Source organism: Alligator mississippiensis, chromosome 10, assembly GCF_030867095.1.
Source record: "Alligator mississippiensis isolate rAllMis1 chromosome 10, rAllMis1, whole genome shotgun sequence".
Taxonomy (NCBI): Eukaryota; Metazoa; Chordata; order Crocodylia; family Alligatoridae; genus Alligator; species Alligator mississippiensis.
In genome coordinates, this window is record NC_081833.1 from 54592096 (window position 1) to 54609840 (window position 17745).

The 17745-nt window shown below is 40.2% G+C and overlaps 1 protein-coding gene across 3 annotated transcripts in view; it reads right to left on the reverse strand.

Annotated features, from left to right (window-relative positions):
• The window catches only part of PHKB (phosphorylase kinase regulatory subunit beta), a 205508-nt gene that overhangs the window by 90977 nt on the left and 96786 nt on the right, over positions 1 to 17745 (reverse strand). For all 3 annotated transcript variants that reach the window (XM_014603360.3, XM_014603361.3, XM_006271202.4), the window contains 3 exons: positions 8135 to 8230; positions 3477 to 3674; positions 2108 to 2165 (listed from right to left, as the gene is read on the reverse strand). In XM_014603360.3, the coding sequence (XP_014458846.1) occupies positions 2108 to 2165; positions 3477 to 3674; positions 8135 to 8230 (352 nt within the window). The remainder of the gene's footprint in view (positions 1 to 2107; positions 2166 to 3476; positions 3675 to 8134; positions 8231 to 17745) is intronic.

Here is a 17745-nt window from a genome sequence, read left to right on the forward strand (position 1 = left end):
ACACTTGTTTACTTAATGTCTTTTATTTCATGTCACCCTCCAATCTTTGATTTTCTTAACTGGCTTATTTTACAACCAATAGACAAAGTACTGAATAGACTTTTTATGAAGACATTGGAGGTTGCTTTGTTTGACCAGCCAAAGACCAGTTTTCTTTTCATTATTAACCCTTGCTTGGCTTTATCACATGAGCATAATGTCAGAATTCAATACGCTGTTTAAGAATAGCTATTCTTTTCCATATGTAAACATACTCTTTAGAGCAGCATTAAAGCAAAGAAACCAATCAACTTTAGTTGTCATTTACATTAGAGATTTCTGAAACATTTTCACAATAAGGCACATCCTACAAAAAGAAAGAAACAAAAATTGCTAATCATAAACACACATACACACATCTAAAACATGCCAACTGAATAAGAATGCTTTATTTAATGCAATAGCTTCTAAGGGGAAAGGCTATGGAGGCTACAGAATCTATCATTTGGAATTTTGAAGTCTATGGAATTTGTAATATTTTTCTTAGCATGCAGGAAAATAAGAAATTATGACTTTTTTTTAATGCTCAGCTAACTATGGATGGGAGTAATTAACATTTTCTGCTTTTCTAAGACACCAGGTGTGGAGCTCACATGGCAGAGCATCTTCTACAGCATATTTCATACTGCTCCTTCCAAAAATTAAAATGGCCCTTCAGAAATGGAATACTCATTTGTTCTGGCAGCTTTACCATTCTTCATGCTGTAGCCTACCTAACAAAACACTTTATTATTCTAAACTTAGATAAAAAGCCATGTCTTGGAAATAAGACACTTCTCTAATTCAAACACACAGCCTGTGGAGCCATTCTATTGGACCTGCTGGGCTATTGGTGGGCCAGGGAGTTTGAAAGCATAGCCAGTGGTAAGCAAGACCTGCTGCAGAAACTGGGACCTTGTGGCTCTGATGGATAGGCTATAAACAGCAGAAGGGTGAATTAAAGCCCTCCTTTGCCCTGCAGCCAACTGGCCCGCTGCTGCTTCTCCACTTGGTGTTACTGTTACTGTGTTGGCTGTTGCCACCCCATGCCCCATGCTGAAATTTGGCCTGGGACACAAGATGAGTTTGACATCCCTTTTTTAATTGAAAGCCAAATGGACAGGAAATGTAGGAGTTATAAACTTCAGCATTCAATATATCTTAGCAAATACAGGCTTAAAAGCATTCTACAGATTAAGGATGGAAAAAGATGTTATAAAATCTGGCTTGAGCTACATCTCTTTACCAAAACTGGATCCAAATCTTTTAGATAGCTCTGATCTGCTTTGTTAAGATCACCTTACTCTACTCTCTTGAACAGACTTCTAGGCCCTCTCCACAAGTTTCAGCTTTCATTATTGTGCCTCAACCTTTCTGACCAACCCAAAGTCATTGCATAAAGATGGCATCCTCCCACCACTGAGAAACTGCTGACTTCACTTCTGCATTCTGTTACATTGTCATGGTACAACCAGCCTTTGCAGGTCTGCTGAAACATTCAGTTTGCCTATGTGCAGCTTGCCCATGATGCTTCAGCAGCCCGTTTCATTTCTCTTGCACAAAAGTGTTCAGTGCAGCTCAGATGCATTACATGAGAGAGAAAAATTAGGACGTGAAAGGCAAGGTGGGGAGTTACTAATAACCTAAGGATTGGAAGCAAGGAAGGATGTCAGGAGCAAGGAAAAAGACTCAAGGTAGGAGTCTGAGGAAGGAAAGGGGGCAAGTAGCTTTGCCTAAATCCATGCAGGACTGAAGCAGCATCTGAACTCTTAGAACTGTGAACTGTACCTCTGAACTATGCAGTGTTCTTATTAATTTGGCCACTCCCGTATCTTCAGAGTACTGAAAAAAGTGGATATGTTTTTGGTATCTATACTTACACATTAAAAAAAAAAAATCAACCAGTATTTTAAAGAGAGTTTACTCTTAAATGGCTGTAATAATTTTATTTTACTCATAAGGCACAGTTTTTATTCAGGCATTTAGCATTACTGAATTACTTCTGCAGATCTGGAAAATCATTTTATTTCCTTACTCCATGAACCTCTCTGGAATGCCTGTACACATGAGCATGCAAAGATTTACTTACCATCAATCATCAGGAAAATAAAAAAGAGAGGGAATTCACATTCAATCCCATCAAACAGCTAAAGAAAGGGGAAAAAGAAGACATTGAATATCTTAGTTTAAAGAAATGTATTCAAATCTCCTATTAAGCATTTCAAAGAAAAAGGATAAACATGAATACTAAATATTTAATAAATTAGCTCTTCATTTTAAAGCACAGTTCATTTTTTTGCTAAATGCAGATTTACTGTGCTTTAAACTTGCTATAGCATGTTTTCAAGTAAAAAACTTACATCTTAAGTTTTATTCTCAGTAGATGACTTTTGCCTTTAAAGACAATTTTTTTTTCCTTTGAAAGACAGTATTTGAAGAAACAAAAACTTTAGACAACTTTTACTGATAAACACACTCAAAACCATATAGCAGAATTATTTTTAATATGCTCACACTGTATTCAGCTGTGAAATTAAATAAAATGATAACCTGCCTATCTGTAATGTGAAATCAACTGTACACTGAATGTAAATGTAAGCCCATTTATCAGCAGCCAAATCAATGACTAAACCGCTGACTTTGCATTCTCTCAAAACTGCATAGAAAAACCTACAATGTGCATCTCCTTCACTGAAGTGGACTGCAGAATGATGCCTAGGTTAACTCCTTAAATGCTTCCCAATTTTCCCTTGGAGGAAATGCATCAAGGGCAGGGAAAAAGGAATAATTTAATGTTCTGGTTTCATAACCTGGTTGTTCTAGAGAAAGAGAGACTCTTGACACAAGTCTCATTTTGTATGTCTCATAGAGGTCTGATTTGTAGAAGGAAAATGTTACTGGGAAAAAAATAAAAACTTATGATAAACCACAAATAACTCACTTATGAATGGACCTTCCTAAGCAACTACCACCTGAAATGGAAAGCAACAAACAGGTAAAATGTATGTGTCAGCATGAACAGGTCTACTGTTGGAAAACCAATGGGACCTATATGTTTAGTTAAAAACATATATCAAAATGAAATTATTCATGACCAACACCAGCCTAAAACAATGCCTTAGGTAATCTAAAATCTCCTGTTACAAAGACCAAGCAGGAAACACTGACCTAATTAGGAGAATGAACAAATGGGTAACTAGAATGTACACTGTTGACTTTCAGTAAGAAAATTTTTTTGATATAATACTAACAGGATAAGAGGATGAGCCAATTGTGGACAGAAAAAGGACTCTTTGGGTTGAAAGCCTTACCAAGCATAAAACTCAGCTGCAATCTTGTAGAAAAATGTGCCAGTTGAACTTTGAATATGTGCATTTAAAACTCTGAATCTACATGTATGTACAAGAGTAGAATATGTCCCTAAGCTTATTGTACATTCCACAGATATATTCTATTACCTTAATTTCTGCTGGTTTATAATAACGCCGAGTTTTATCCTCTAAAGCGGTTCGATACCCATCTCTCAAAAATCGTTTTAGCCCATATTTTCCTTTTAGTTTTCTAACAACCTTATCAAGTGTTTGATTGAACAAAGCTTCATCATCCACAGCAAAAGCAGGATAACTAATGCAGGGTAGGAGAGCTGCATCTGTATTCTAGAGAAATATGGGGGAAAAGAAAAGTAGTGGTAATTTCTAGGCATCCTGGACAAATCATTTCATGCATGATCAAAAACAGCTTAATCCATTCAATGAAATATAAAAATTGGAATATAAGCAAAGCAGATTATAGTATTTATATCTTCACATTACTACCATTAATAATAAAAATAAGTTAAAAAAATTTAAAAGAGGACAAGCATAAGGCTAGGAAAGACACAGTGCATTCAGTTCAATAGCTAAAACACTTGTTGAGAACTACAAAATAAAATGGAACTTGCATGGCTCAAAATTAGATTTTAAATAGCACAACCTGCAGGTAACTGGATAGATTCTAGATTTCTTTTTTAGTTTGGTTTTAGAAACAAAGAAGATCTTTCAGGCTACCATAGTATTATGGCAGTACACATAATGATATTTGAGAACACAGGTTCAAGGTTAGCCTTGAAACCATTCTAAACAGAACTGGCAAAACTGAGGAGCAAGCGAGTGTAAGCAGGAGATTGACAAGTTCTCTATGGAACCTCTCCTCCTTGGCTAAATATTAAGAGCAACTTGGGAATAAAAAAGGAAGTAATGCTCATAAAACTCCCCCCCCATCCTGCTACTTCCATAAATTTAATACACATGCATGAGGCTAAGCAATCTGCCATTATATACAAGTTGCTTAAAGAAAATCACAAATATGGCCTCCAGTTCTAAGCAATCACTACAGGCTTGCTCTTCTTACTTCTTCTGTTGCTGTAATTAAGCAACAAACCTATTCTCATTCCATGCTTCTGCTGAAGTCACAGATACCAATCAATAAAATAGAAATAAAGTGAAAATAACCACAAAAGTTGGCTTCTACTCTATTAGAAGCCGAGCAAACTAAATTTATTTAGAAAGCTAACTTTAATATGGAAAGACATTTCACATTCAAGTTTTTCTAACAAATAAGACAGAAGAAAATAGACATTAAACTGTTGAATAATAATAAAAAAACTGCTGACGGTACTTTAACTAGCTAAGATAACAACATAGCTATTTCTTCCATGAAAAAAATATAATATTTACCCTGAAGATTAACAGAACACCTGACATATAGAAATGTAACTAGACTTCCAGAGCAAAAAAGAGGTACGTCCTGTCAGTCATTTTAAAGTTATTGCCTTGAGACAAATAAATATAATATATGACACTTAAAACTAACAAATCTACAAATGCTAAAAGGGAAATTCTCCTTGATTAATTCACGCTGATGTCACTATTAGTTGGTTGACTAATTAAATCCTTCTCTGCATCATTGTATAATAAGGAATCCTCTGTGTGAGTTGCCAGATTCCAAGGCAAGCCTAATATACTTTCTGTTGTAGATAAAACACCAACTTCAAGCAGTGAAAAGCATCTGGGAAATGTACATGGGCAGTGGCGTTATTGTAAAAAGAACACACCTTCTAGAAATACAGCCATTACAGCCAATTTAACAGAGAAAGGTAGATGAAAACAAAAACACTGTTAATGAGATTGCATGCTACTTTAAAACATGCATTTTATTTCCATCCAACTTATCTGTAGACCAATCTGTTTTATTTATTTATTTATTTAAATTAAATATTACTAGTGGGTTTCTACCATGCCGTATTCATTTTTAGAAGGCAGGATGGTCTGCTATGTTAAATATCTTGCAGACAAAATATTTATTCCACAGTAAGATTTTTACAGAATCATAGAAAGTTAGGGTTTGAAGGAACCTCAGGAGGTCATCTAGTTCAGTGATTCTCAATCTTTTTTGTACTGGGACCCATTTGTAAACATTAATGGCCAGTCCCAACCCACAGCCCCTCACTCCTGACCCACAGCTCCCTGGCCGTGCTAATGCTCCTCACTCCCAAGCCACAGAACCCTGGCTCTACCAATGCCTCACTGACCACCCACAGCCCCTTGGTCTTCCTGGTGCCCCTCATCTCCAAGCCACAACTCCCTGGCCCTGCCAGTGTCCTCACTCCCGACCCATAGTCCCCTGACCCCCCTCACTCTCAATTCTCAGCTTTCTGCCCCCCACATCCCTGCTGGAGGGGGTCTTTGGCACCCCCATGCCCTGGGTTAGGGCTCCCATGCAGCACCAGGCAGTCTGGTCAAGGACCCACCCATCCCTTGAGCAGTGTCTGCTGGGCACCCCACCTCTGTGAGTACAGGCACTGACCTCTGGTGCTGCCACCCCTGAAGGACCATCCATTGCCCCACTGGAGGGGCAGGCACCTTCCCCCCTGCCCTGACTCAGCCTCGGTACCCAGCCACATTCCCCCAGTGCTGGCAGGCAGGCACCTCCCCTCCCCCATTCATCCCTTCTGCATGCATATACATACCTGGACAGTCCCCAAGCCCTGGACCTCCAACCCCCACTCCCCATACACTTACCTGCATCCAGCTGCTGGGACTGCTCCCACAACCCTACCTGGATGCATGCTGGCCATGCGCATGCCCAAGCAGACACATGTGCACCCGCAAAAGACAAACCCATACTTCCCCATGTTTTTCTGGGACTTGCTTGCAACCCTTTAAAATATTCTTCTGACCTACTTTTGGGTTGTGATCCACAGGTTGCAAAACACTGATCTAGTCCAAGCCCCTGCTCAAAGCAGAACCACCCCCAACTATTATCATCCCAACCAAGTTTTGTCTAGCCAGTTCTTAACAGCTCCAAGGATGGAGATTCCACAACCTGTGTAACTTATTCCAGTGCTTTACCACCCTCCTGGTGATAAAGTTTTTCCTAATGTCTAACCTAAACTTCCCTTACCGGAACTTGAGAGTTGCTCTTTGCTCTGTCATCTGCCACTGAGAATAGCCTAGCTCCATCCTCTTCAGAACCACCATTCAGTTGCTTGAAGGCTGTCATTAAATCCCCCTTCAGTCTTGTCTTCTCCAGATTAAATAAGCCTATATCCCTCAGCCTCTCTTCCAAAGACATGTGTCCCAGCCTCCTAACCATTTTCGATGCCCTCTGTTGGACTCTCTCCAATTTGTCCATGTCCTTTCTGTAGTGGGAGACCCCAAACTGGACACATTACTCCAGATGTGGCCTCACCAGTGGCAAATAGAGGGAATTAATCACTTCCCTAGACCTGCTGGCAATGCTCCTACTAATGCAGCCCAGGATGCCATTAGGCTTTTTCACAAGGGCACGCTGTTGGCTCAAATTCAACTTATTGTCCAATGCAACTCCGAGGTGCTTTTCTTAAGAGCTGCTGCTCAGTCCATCAGTCCCCAGCCTGTATCGATGTATGGGAATGTTCCATCCTAAGTGCAGGGCTTTGCACTTGTCCTTGATGAACCTCATGAGATTTCTTTTGCTCCAATCTTCCAATTTATAGAGGTCTCTCTGAATCTTAGCTCTACCCTCCAGTGTATCTACTCCCCCCAGCCTGGTGTTATCCCCAAACTTACTGAGGGTGTAACTCCACGCCTTCTTCCAGGCTGTTGATCAAGATATTGGACAAAACCAGCCCCAAGATGACGCCTGGGGCCATGAACGCCTCATGTCCCTGGAGGCCGGGGGGGGTGGTGCATAGTGAGCTCATGCAGGCAGTGGTGGCACTGTTGGTGACAGGAGCATGGTGGCAGCAAGTGGGGAGCTCCTGCAGGCGGCCACAGCACTGTCGGTGGTGGTGAAGGGTGGGGGTGGCAAGTGCCAACTGGCAGTTGGCGACCAGCCACAGACGCTGCCGGCGGCGGTGGCAATGGCTTGCAGCAATCGCAGACCGCCCACAGACGCTGTCAGTGGTGTTGGCGGTGGGGTGGGAGTGAGTGGCAACTGCCCGCAGGCGCCGCTGGCAGTGTGGGTGGTGCCTTTTTGCAGGGGGTGCACATGCACCCACATGTACCCCCTATGCGTCACCAATGCCTGGGGCACTCCACTTGAGACCAACTGCCCACTACACATCTAGTCATAGATTTCATAGACATTAGGGCTGGAAGGGACCTTGGAAGATCATCGAGTCCAGCCCCCCGCTCGAAGGTCATTGATTACTGTCCTTTGAGCCCAATAGTCCAGCTTGTTTTCTATCCACCTTACAGTCCTTAGCTGACTTGTAAGAATGATGTGGGAGACCATATCAAAAGCCTTGCTAAAGTAAAGGTATATCATGTTCGCTGCTCTCCCCCACATCCACAGAGTCAGTCATCTCATCATAGATGGCAATCGGGTTGGTCAGGTATGACCTGTCCTTGGTGAATCCATGCTGATTGTTCCTGATCTTTCTTCTCCTCTAAGTGCTTAGAAATGAATTTCTTGAGGATCTGCTCCATGATTTTGAGGAAAAATTTTTAAACAGGAAAATCTAATTTCTTACCAAGCAACAAATTCATACCTTTATTGAACAGAATACAACAATGGTCGTCAAAGCCAATAACTATGTTCACAGCAATTTATTTTCTTTATGTTCTGGGGAGCTGAATTTCATTAAATTACTTACATGAGACCTCGATTCTCGGGGCAGCAATGAGCACAGAGTTTGTCTGTTTCTGTTATGGGCATCAAGATCCACAAATATGACCGACCAAGAACAACCCTGAAAATAGAACATGAAATTAATATAAGGGAGAGGAAAGATAATATACCATAATTTCTGAAGCAGCACAAACTGGCAAAGCTATCAAGTTCTTTGTTTTACCTTCCAGCCCTAATGTCTATGAAATCTATGAAATCTAGGCTATGATAAGATAATCATAATCCAGTAATTTTCAAATGAAAAATGAGAAGCATTTTACATGCAGTAAACCGTAATAAAAGAACTAAAAGCAACTAAGAAGTGTAATAGTAAGAATAAAATTTGAAATAACAAAACCTTGAGGTTACCATGCCTAGTAGTGGTGATTGTTCATATTAATTAAATAAATGAGATGCAAGCTTAAATTATATGTTCTAAAGTGTCTTAAAAAAAACCCCAGAAGAATATTCATGACAGCATCAGTTTGAAGTGTGGTGTTAAATATTCCATGCAGGTCTACCAAAAGCCAGACAAAACAAAATGCCCTTTTCCCATGTTAGAAAAGAATTTTAAAAAAACATGGTTTCCTTGACTTCCAGTCAACACCGCATATATTGTTATTCAGTCCTTTACTTTGCAGAAAATCTTAATACTCTGCAATAACAAGGAGTTTTACTTGAAACAAAATCCTTTAAAAATTCCATATTTTAAAACTGTGTGTTCCAGAACAAGTGATCATTAAACACATTCCACCTGCTAAATTTTAGATTATAAATTACGTTTATGTTAAGAATACAGCTTGAACACATTTCAGTTTTTAGAAAACAATTCAATATAAATATCTGAAATTGGTTTACTGCTAAACAATGTAAGCCATTTAGGGCCAGGCTTGGTTACAAGATCCACCAGGGTTACCTAGAGGAAGATGTTAGTTTGAATACTGACAAGCTAATCCATTGACAACCTGCCAAATTCAGTCCTTTGTCAATTCATTTGACTAAATGACTATGAGACAACCCATAAAGGCTTTATTTGCATCGTGGTAATTCAGCACTTTAACAAGTGAAAAGGAGTGGACAAAAGAACAAGTTCCTACCAAATTTTCTACTTCTATAAGTACTTGGCACAGCTGTGATGGGTATAAAGTCTTGCAAAAATTTGCTCCAACGTAGTGTCAAGGAACTAGCTTACTTGGGAGAAAAGTTATTTGCAAAGGACTAAACATTTCAGAACATTTCTTTGTTCACAGGGTCCTTTAGAACCAGTAAAAAGTTCTTCCTGGGTTTCAGCACACCCAGCACCAAAAACATTCTGAACCAAAAACATTTTAGCTCTTTGTGGCTGCATCAGATGCCTCTGAGAAGATTATTTAAGGCTTTAGGATATGTATACAGTTAAAAATATAACTATTTCTAAACCATAAGGTTACAGTATATCAGTAAGACTGAATTATGTAAACTAAAACTCCTGTCAGTAGTTTCCTTTAATGCTAGTGAAAGTCTACTCACGGAGTAGGAAATAAGCTGTAGGGCAGGGGTAGGGAAAATAAGGCCTGCGGGCCACATCTGGCCCACGAGGCCATTCTATCCAGCCCACGGGGCCCCTAAAAATTTAGAAAATTCCTTTTGAAAGTAATTGCAAATCAATTTTTATATGTCATTATTTAAAGCAGCATTTCCCAAACCTTTTGGCCTTACACCCCATGTCATTCAATGTTTTTGTGCTTTCAGCTTTCGCATTTATTTTAGCTCTTAGCTACATCCTTCTAGGAATCTTTTGTGCCTTCCCTCAACCCTCCAGAGGAAAAGCTCTATGGTTTGGGAAACATTGATTTAAAGTGATTAGCTGTTGTAATTTTATTATCATGCTATCTGAAAATATATTTAAAACCAGCTATATCAATTTACTATGGTGACAGTTTAGTACAGTGATACAAATGAACAACTTTAACATGACTTATTACATAGAACAGCACTCAGTAGTATACTGATGCTCTCCACTTTGAATAAAGGGACAAAAGACAGGATAGAGACACACTTGCAGACTAAATATGAGATGCCTAAGCTTTGTAAGTTGGAGTTCATTTCATCAGATGATATATTTAGTCTAAAAGGCCCATCTCTACCCTGCCTTCTGCCTGACTTCAAACTAACATAGCTAACTACCTCTATTTGATCATAAAGTGACAAAAGTCATAAGTTTTATGTGGATACTAGAGAGAGTATGGCTACCAGTATTTCCATGAACAAAATGAAAGAGCTGTTTGAGAAAAAGATTTTGAAGATATATAAAGACTCAATTTTATCATTCTGCTTCAGCCCACCATAAAAAGCACAGCTCATCTACACAGATAATCAGGTCTATACAACCCCTATTAGGCTAAGTACAGACATTCAAAAAGTCCGAGTCTAAAATTATTAAAATTTTTGCAAGTTACTGTAACCTGAGCAGACTGAACCAATTTGTAAGTGAATAAACATTCACTTTTGATTCCGGAAATGCAGGCACATTCCTGCAGTGGCTCAGGCCAGAATCCAGGGGGTGCTAAAGTGAGCCCTTGCTTCCCTTTGGCACTGGCCAAGGGGAGCTGAGCTGAGGCCGGGGGGTGTGGCCAGGCCCCGGGAGGCCTGAGTGCAATTGAGGAGGGGTTTAAACCCCCACCCTGGCCTGCAGGGACCCCAGCCCATGTGTGCCTAGAGTGGGAGGGGGGAAGCAGCTCTTGCCAGGGAAGGACTTTGGCCAGACCCTGGCCCCTGACTGGCACTAAGCGGCGAGAGCAGGATCATGGCCAGATGCCAACCTTCCCCCCACCCCATGGAGGGGGAGGAGGAGGAGGGGGCAAACCCTGCACACAGCAGCGGCTCCCTGACAGCCCAGCCTGGCCTGGGGATGGGGAGCTAGGAGCAGTTTTCCCTCCCCTGCCCCACAGCAGGGCCCAGCCCTGTGTCCCTCCAGCCCTAAGCCCCAAAGCAGTGCTGAACAGAGCTCCCCTGCAGCGAGGGGGAAAGTCGTCTGTGACAGCTCAGCTGCTGAGGCAATCCCTGGCAGGGAAGGAGGAGGAGTGGGGCAACCTTGCCCATTGCAGTAGCTCCCGGACAGCTCAGCCTGGTGTGGGAATGGAGCCAGAAGCAATCTGGGCCCAGGCCCAAGCAATCCCAGGCCAGAAGGAATCCCAGGGCTCAGGCCCAAGCCCCATCTCTGGTTGGGAAGGGCTCTGCCCCCTTGGCCCAGCACAGTTTGCTCTCAGCTCCTTGTGCCCAGGCTGGTCTGGACTGTCAGGGAGTCACTGCAACAGGCAGAGCTCTCCTCCTTTTTCTCCCCCTCTGCGGGGCAGGAGGGGGAGACTCTGCACGGCACTGTCTCAGCAGCTCCTCAACAGTCTGGCCTGGCCCAGGTGTGGGGAGCCAGGAGCAAATTGAGAGGTAGCTGCTGAGGGCAGACAGATTTGGAAGATTAGTCCAAACTAGGGTATGTGTTCAGGGGGAAGAAACAAATACCTAGGACAAGACATTTAATTACAGAATTGGGGCAGTTATTAAACATTGTAAAAAATAAGGCTGTCTTTTTATGATTTAATAAACACTGGTATAATTCAGAACATATTGGCTTCATGATTCAGAACCCTCTACTAGCATACATCACTGTAGTTCCACTGATTTGATGAAGTTGATGACCTGGCCTCTTATATCAAAAGCCATAGTGGGTTTTTTTGTGGCATTTTATATTACAGCCTGTGAGCAGGATTCTAACATGATGCCAACAAGTACTAGGCTATCTATCCAAACTGTTCTATTACTATAAAATTGAGCAAAGCCACAAGTTGCAAAAAAGGAGCAATGAATTGTCAACAAATCAAGCTGCAAAATACAAATGTGAGCCTTTTCAACTTGCCTGTCCCTTTAATAATTCCACATAGGCAAAGCTGAACAAAAATGAATAGAACTCTGAACCAGTAAAGCTAGTGATTTAGCTGATGGGGAAATCATAGTCTCAAGCATCAATTCTGTCTTTAGGAAGAAGCAGCTCTGATACAGTAATTCTTTAAAAGGGTGAAACCATTTTTCATGCACTTTGATAGCAGACAGGATAATAGTCCTTTAGAGCATCAGTGTTGTGGCTTTACATATTTGTTTTTCATTTGGGAAATACTCTACATCTCTTTTCAGGTTTTCCTTATATAAGGGCAAGGATAATAAGATTAAACACGCTTACTAATGAATAAGCCCTAAATATCCCATTGAAATTATTTTTACGGTAGGATTTATAGATTTTGTGTTTGGTGCAGTGACTGAATGTGTGCATTTAAGAAGCCATTCTAATCACTTAAAAAACAGAAGAGTGCTTTTTGGCCTTTGTTATGTGGATTCTGAACTATAAAATCCAGCATTCTGTATGATACTTCAGCCACTCTATCTGGAAGGAAGCACATGAAAAAAGTCACTATTTACCATTCTCACAGATTGAAAACATCTCTATTTTAATTTAAAGACATAAACCATGCATCAAAGCCTTTCTAAAAGCTGCATTACTTTTCTCAGTGTCATTTACTTGTCTCAGTCAGCAGTATTTTTCAGTGTCCCATTTAACTTCTATTATTTTCTAATAATGCACTAGAAATTTATTGTGTGCATCAGTTCTTTGATTCCCAAGCTTTAGAACACTTTGTGACAAGTCAACTCTCATAGATGAAAAGCTGTTTATTATTTAACAATCAATAGTAGTTAGAGTCTTTATCAGCAGAAGACCTTTGTAGAAATCCTGGTTGTCAACTATACAATCCAATGACACCCAATTCATTTTCCTTTTAAAAAGTCTTTTTAAAATGAGGCAATGAATCCTGCAAATGTAAGAATGTATAAATCACCTTATTTGTTCCTATTTTTTTTAATATGCCACATAACCCAGGTCAAAATTGTTCAAAAATCAGAAGAACAATCAATTAAAAAAAGTTAAAACAATATAACAAAAGCTAAACCTGCAGTTTCTAAAACACAATGTTAGTATTTCTGGACCGGTTTTAAATACAGAGGAATCATTAATTTGGGCATTTACATTTTTATATACACCATAATTTATATACAAAACACAGCAGTCTGCAACTAAATCTGAGAAATGAAGACATTTTTTAATAATAAAGCTTATCATTACCACTTAATTACTTTATAAACTCTAATTCAGATAATTTATTACGTGTTCTATAAATAATCAAAACAATTAGACTTATGTTACTTTTTTTTTTTTTCCAAATTGTGTTCATTACATGAACAATCCAAATTTACACATGCACACTCCCTCACAGCACTTTCTCCTCAATTGAATTAATTTGCAATAGCACGGAAAATGAGTAAAATTTTACTGCACATTTTTTACAGTAATATATTTTCTTGAACTTTGCAGATAAAATATTTTTTCTCTTTTCGATTATGGGTTCTCAGCAGTTTGTAACTGCCTTTAAAATTCACTTTAGGCTATAGTTTGACATACAGTGCCTTACTGAAGGACTGATTTATTAGTCCAAAGTTTGGTTTAGGCATTTTAAGCTCATAAAAATGCAAAATAAATATATATTAAAATATTTTCAGCAGTATCAACTGTAAAAAAGAAATTAAAACCAGAAATTGACAGGTGGCTAGTCCAGACTGCAGTTTAAATGCTAGATCATGCTCACCTTTTACAATCCTTCAATAAATGGTACTCCTACAAATTTCAACTGAAACCATGCACTAGTAAAGAATTAGAAATATTAAAACTTCTAAAAGGTTATGTGCATAACATAAAATCTTGATGAAAATTCTCAATATCCATAGTACATCAAAAATAAATGTTTATCTAAAAATTATCGCGGAAGGCTATAAATCAAAAGGACAAAGGATATTAATTCTATTGCATGACGGACTTTCCACTTGAGTTAATGAAGTTGCCAATTACTGGATTTTCCCTGTCAACTTTCACCAAGATATAATCATCCCTAGTGGAATAATTTTTCCTTTGGAACATTTAAAAGCAGCATAATTGATAAAATGGTTACAGCACACACTTCATCATATCAGGGTCATACAATACAGCATAGGACAATGTAAAATAAAAAAATAAAACAATTAGGAATAATTAATGACATGCCTTATTACATATAAAAATGGTAAAGTACATTAAAATTGCAGTTTTGTGGTCAGAAGTTAAGAAACAGAGACTGTCTGTGTTACCTTAATTCAGCTACTGCACGTACATGTTTTATGAAAAGGGAATTACATAATCACATGACTGCACCTCAAAAGGACCTGTACCAGATGGGAGCTAACTTAAGGAGCAACTACTTAAAGTTTGTTCTTATCTTTACTGTTTATATGGCCCCATGCCAAGTTTACTGCATATTATTCAAACCCTACTCTGAAAATAGAACTATTCACTTCCTTCTGGACTTTGCTACAATGCTCATCCCTGCTAACCTTTGAGTATTTAAGACCACAGAGATGAGAGGGTGATATTAAATCTATTTTACAAATGAGAAACAGAATTTAAGATCATATGTAGTCACTACTTTTGGGTGCTGAATTATATAAGTCAGCACCATTTAATTCTTTAGATGCTCAAAGTTCAGTGACTGCAGCGAAGTGGTTCTAAGCACTTCTACCAAGAAGACATGGGGGCCTTGGCCTGGATACCTAGAACAGGAGGAACATACATAAATTGCCTAGTAGTACAGAAGAACATTACAGCATAAACAGGTATCAAATCCCCACAACTGAGGCCATGGACAAGTGTTCATTTCTACCAGTAAGAATTTCTCTGCTGGGCTGGACATGGGGCAATATAAAGATGGACACTGAGGTAAGCCAGACAACCTCCCCAATGCAGGTCCCAACTCCCTGGCTTTTAAATATCTGTGCCACCCATTAGTGGTAGATACAGCATTTAAAGCCTGCAAAGTCAGGAACAGGCAGGGATAGCTTCCCCAGCCCGTTACTCAACCTTGGGCTTTGAAATGGTACTCACACTGCTCAGCTGGGCAACAGGGGTAGCATTAAAATGGGGGGGGGGGGTGAATCAGGATGTCCCCAGTCCTGGTTCCCCATCCCACAGCTTTGAAAAATCACTACCCATGCAACTCATCTGGGCAGCAGGAATAACTATCCAGCCTGTCCTGCCAATCAGCACTCCTCCAACTCCAACCATTTTTAAATGAATGACCTGGAAAAAAACCAATTCTTTACTAATAAAGTTTGAGATAATACTGAACAAAGATTGGAAGACTGGTAATACAGAGGAAAGCTCACTACTAGTCGTCAATGTGATGAAGTGATCAGTAAAGCTAACCGCACTCCATTATCCATTAGCAGGTGCATTACAAACAGGTCCAGGGAGGTGATACTTCACCTCTATGCAGCATTGGTCAGGCTGCATTTAGAGTACTGTGTCCAGTTTTGGGTGCCACACTTCAAGAGGGATGTGTACAACCTCAAGAGGGTTCAGAGGAGGGCCACTCATATGGTTACAGACCTGCAGGCAAAGCCCTATGAGAAGAGATTGAGGGCCCTGGATTTCTCCAGTCTCTGCAAGAGAAGGCTGAGAGGTGATTTTGTGGCCGCCTACACATTCTTTGGCTGGGGGCTGGGGGACAGCAGCAAGGAATAGGAGATGCTCTGTTTACCAGGGCACCTCTTAAAGTGACTAGGAACAACAATCACAAACTGACGGAAAGCAGATTTAGGTTAAACATCAGGAAGAACTTATTTACCGTAAGAGTTACCAGAACCTGGAACGGACTTCCAAGGGAGGTGGTGCTCTCCCCTACCTTGGGGCACCTTGCTGGGGTCATCTGCCCCCAGTGCTCTTTCCTGCCCATTGGGGGGGGGGGGGGAGGGGCAGATTTGATGATCTCCTGAGGTCATTTCTGACCCAAACATGGGTCAGAACAAATGAATACAGAACAAATCTACACTGGTTTGTAAACTGGGTACAATAAACATTTTAATATGGCCCAGTATAAAAGTTTTGGTTCTCAGAACAAAACACAGGCCAATTTACAGTTCGGAAAAGTACTTGGGGAATCACAATGACTAGTCTCCTGACTACAAGCTCACAGAATGACACAGCAGCCATAAGTGCTAATAGGGTTCTTGCACCAATAAGCAAGGGAATCTTGAGGCAAAGAAGTTACATTAATTTATTTGGCACTATGACAACCAGCATGGGAATAATGTGCTCTACTTCTAGTGTCCACAATTTATGAAGGAGGGTGATAAACTGAGAAGGATTCAGATCAGATCCATGAGAATAACAACAGGATTGGAAGATCTAGCTTATAATTAAAAGCTTTTTGGGGCAACTTGATTACGGTCTGTAGGTCCCTATGTGGGGAACAAAACTCTAATAATCAGTAGGTAAATATATAATGGATTTTTTTTTTAACATGCATGTATATGTATTTGTATACCTGGTCTCTGAGCAAATCAAGTATCTCAAATAATGATCACAAATGATACACATACTGGCAAGGCTTTATTAAGAGAATGTGCATCTTTGTTGTCCTCACAAGTTAAAGCACTATTGGCCTTGGCAGCTTCTTCACTTCCAATGGTATTTTACAAAGCTCTGAAATGACTGAATAAATTGCTGAAGCAAAACCAGTTTAAATGCTTTGAGATTTTATTTCTAAGAGATTTTGCATAAACAAACTGTTTTGACCTTCAATCAAGCAGCAGAAGAGCCATCTCCAGCTGTGTTTCAATTGCTTTGAGAAATCCTGCTGAGTATCTCAAGAGGAACATGCCTGCACCTGCAACTACATATTACTACCAGACTGAACAGCATGTGGAAACAAGAAAACACCCAGACCTTCCAGACACACTTTCCACTAAAACTATGGACCGTGCACAAAGCTTAATGGAATAAAATTAGTATTTGGGGGACGTTTACCAATTTTAGTTGGTATCATGTCTTTGTTGTAGACATGCCAGAACTATGTTTACCTCAATTTTTTTGACAAGCAGTCAGAGGGCCAAATCTTGCCACATGCTGCACTGTGCACACACGTGGGCAAGAACCGCCCCCCCATCTCTTTGGCTCAGAACTCCTTCGGTACTGCAAGCTTTGCTGTACCTCATCATCCTGCCTTATCACACTCCCTGGAAAGAAAAAGGAGGGGGAGCCTGGAGAATCCAGTTACAGCAGCAGCTGGAGTGATGAGGGGAGCGGTAGCCAGCACAGCCTGGGAGCCACAGATTAACTCCATGCAAGCCATTTAATGCTAACAGGTCACTAGTTAGACTACCCTAATCTACAGTGAACTTTTTGCTATGCATCTGATAGGCGTAAAGTACACCATTGATAGGATTTATCTGCAAAAAGGAAGATGTATGGGTGTGCATGAACATGCATGTATGTGTGTGCACATGTCCAAAGTCAGCTTTCACTAAGCTGTAGTATACAAACTTACCATGGTCTGTGATAACCACAGAGGTGGCTGCTTTGTACTGTGCTCTGAATTATTTTTCCTCACAGTGTGGAATTCTTCATTTAAACTTATCCTAATTCTGGGCAGGTATTCCCTGGTCCTTTGTCTTAGGCCCCTGCCAGACATTCAGTTTAAGATGCAA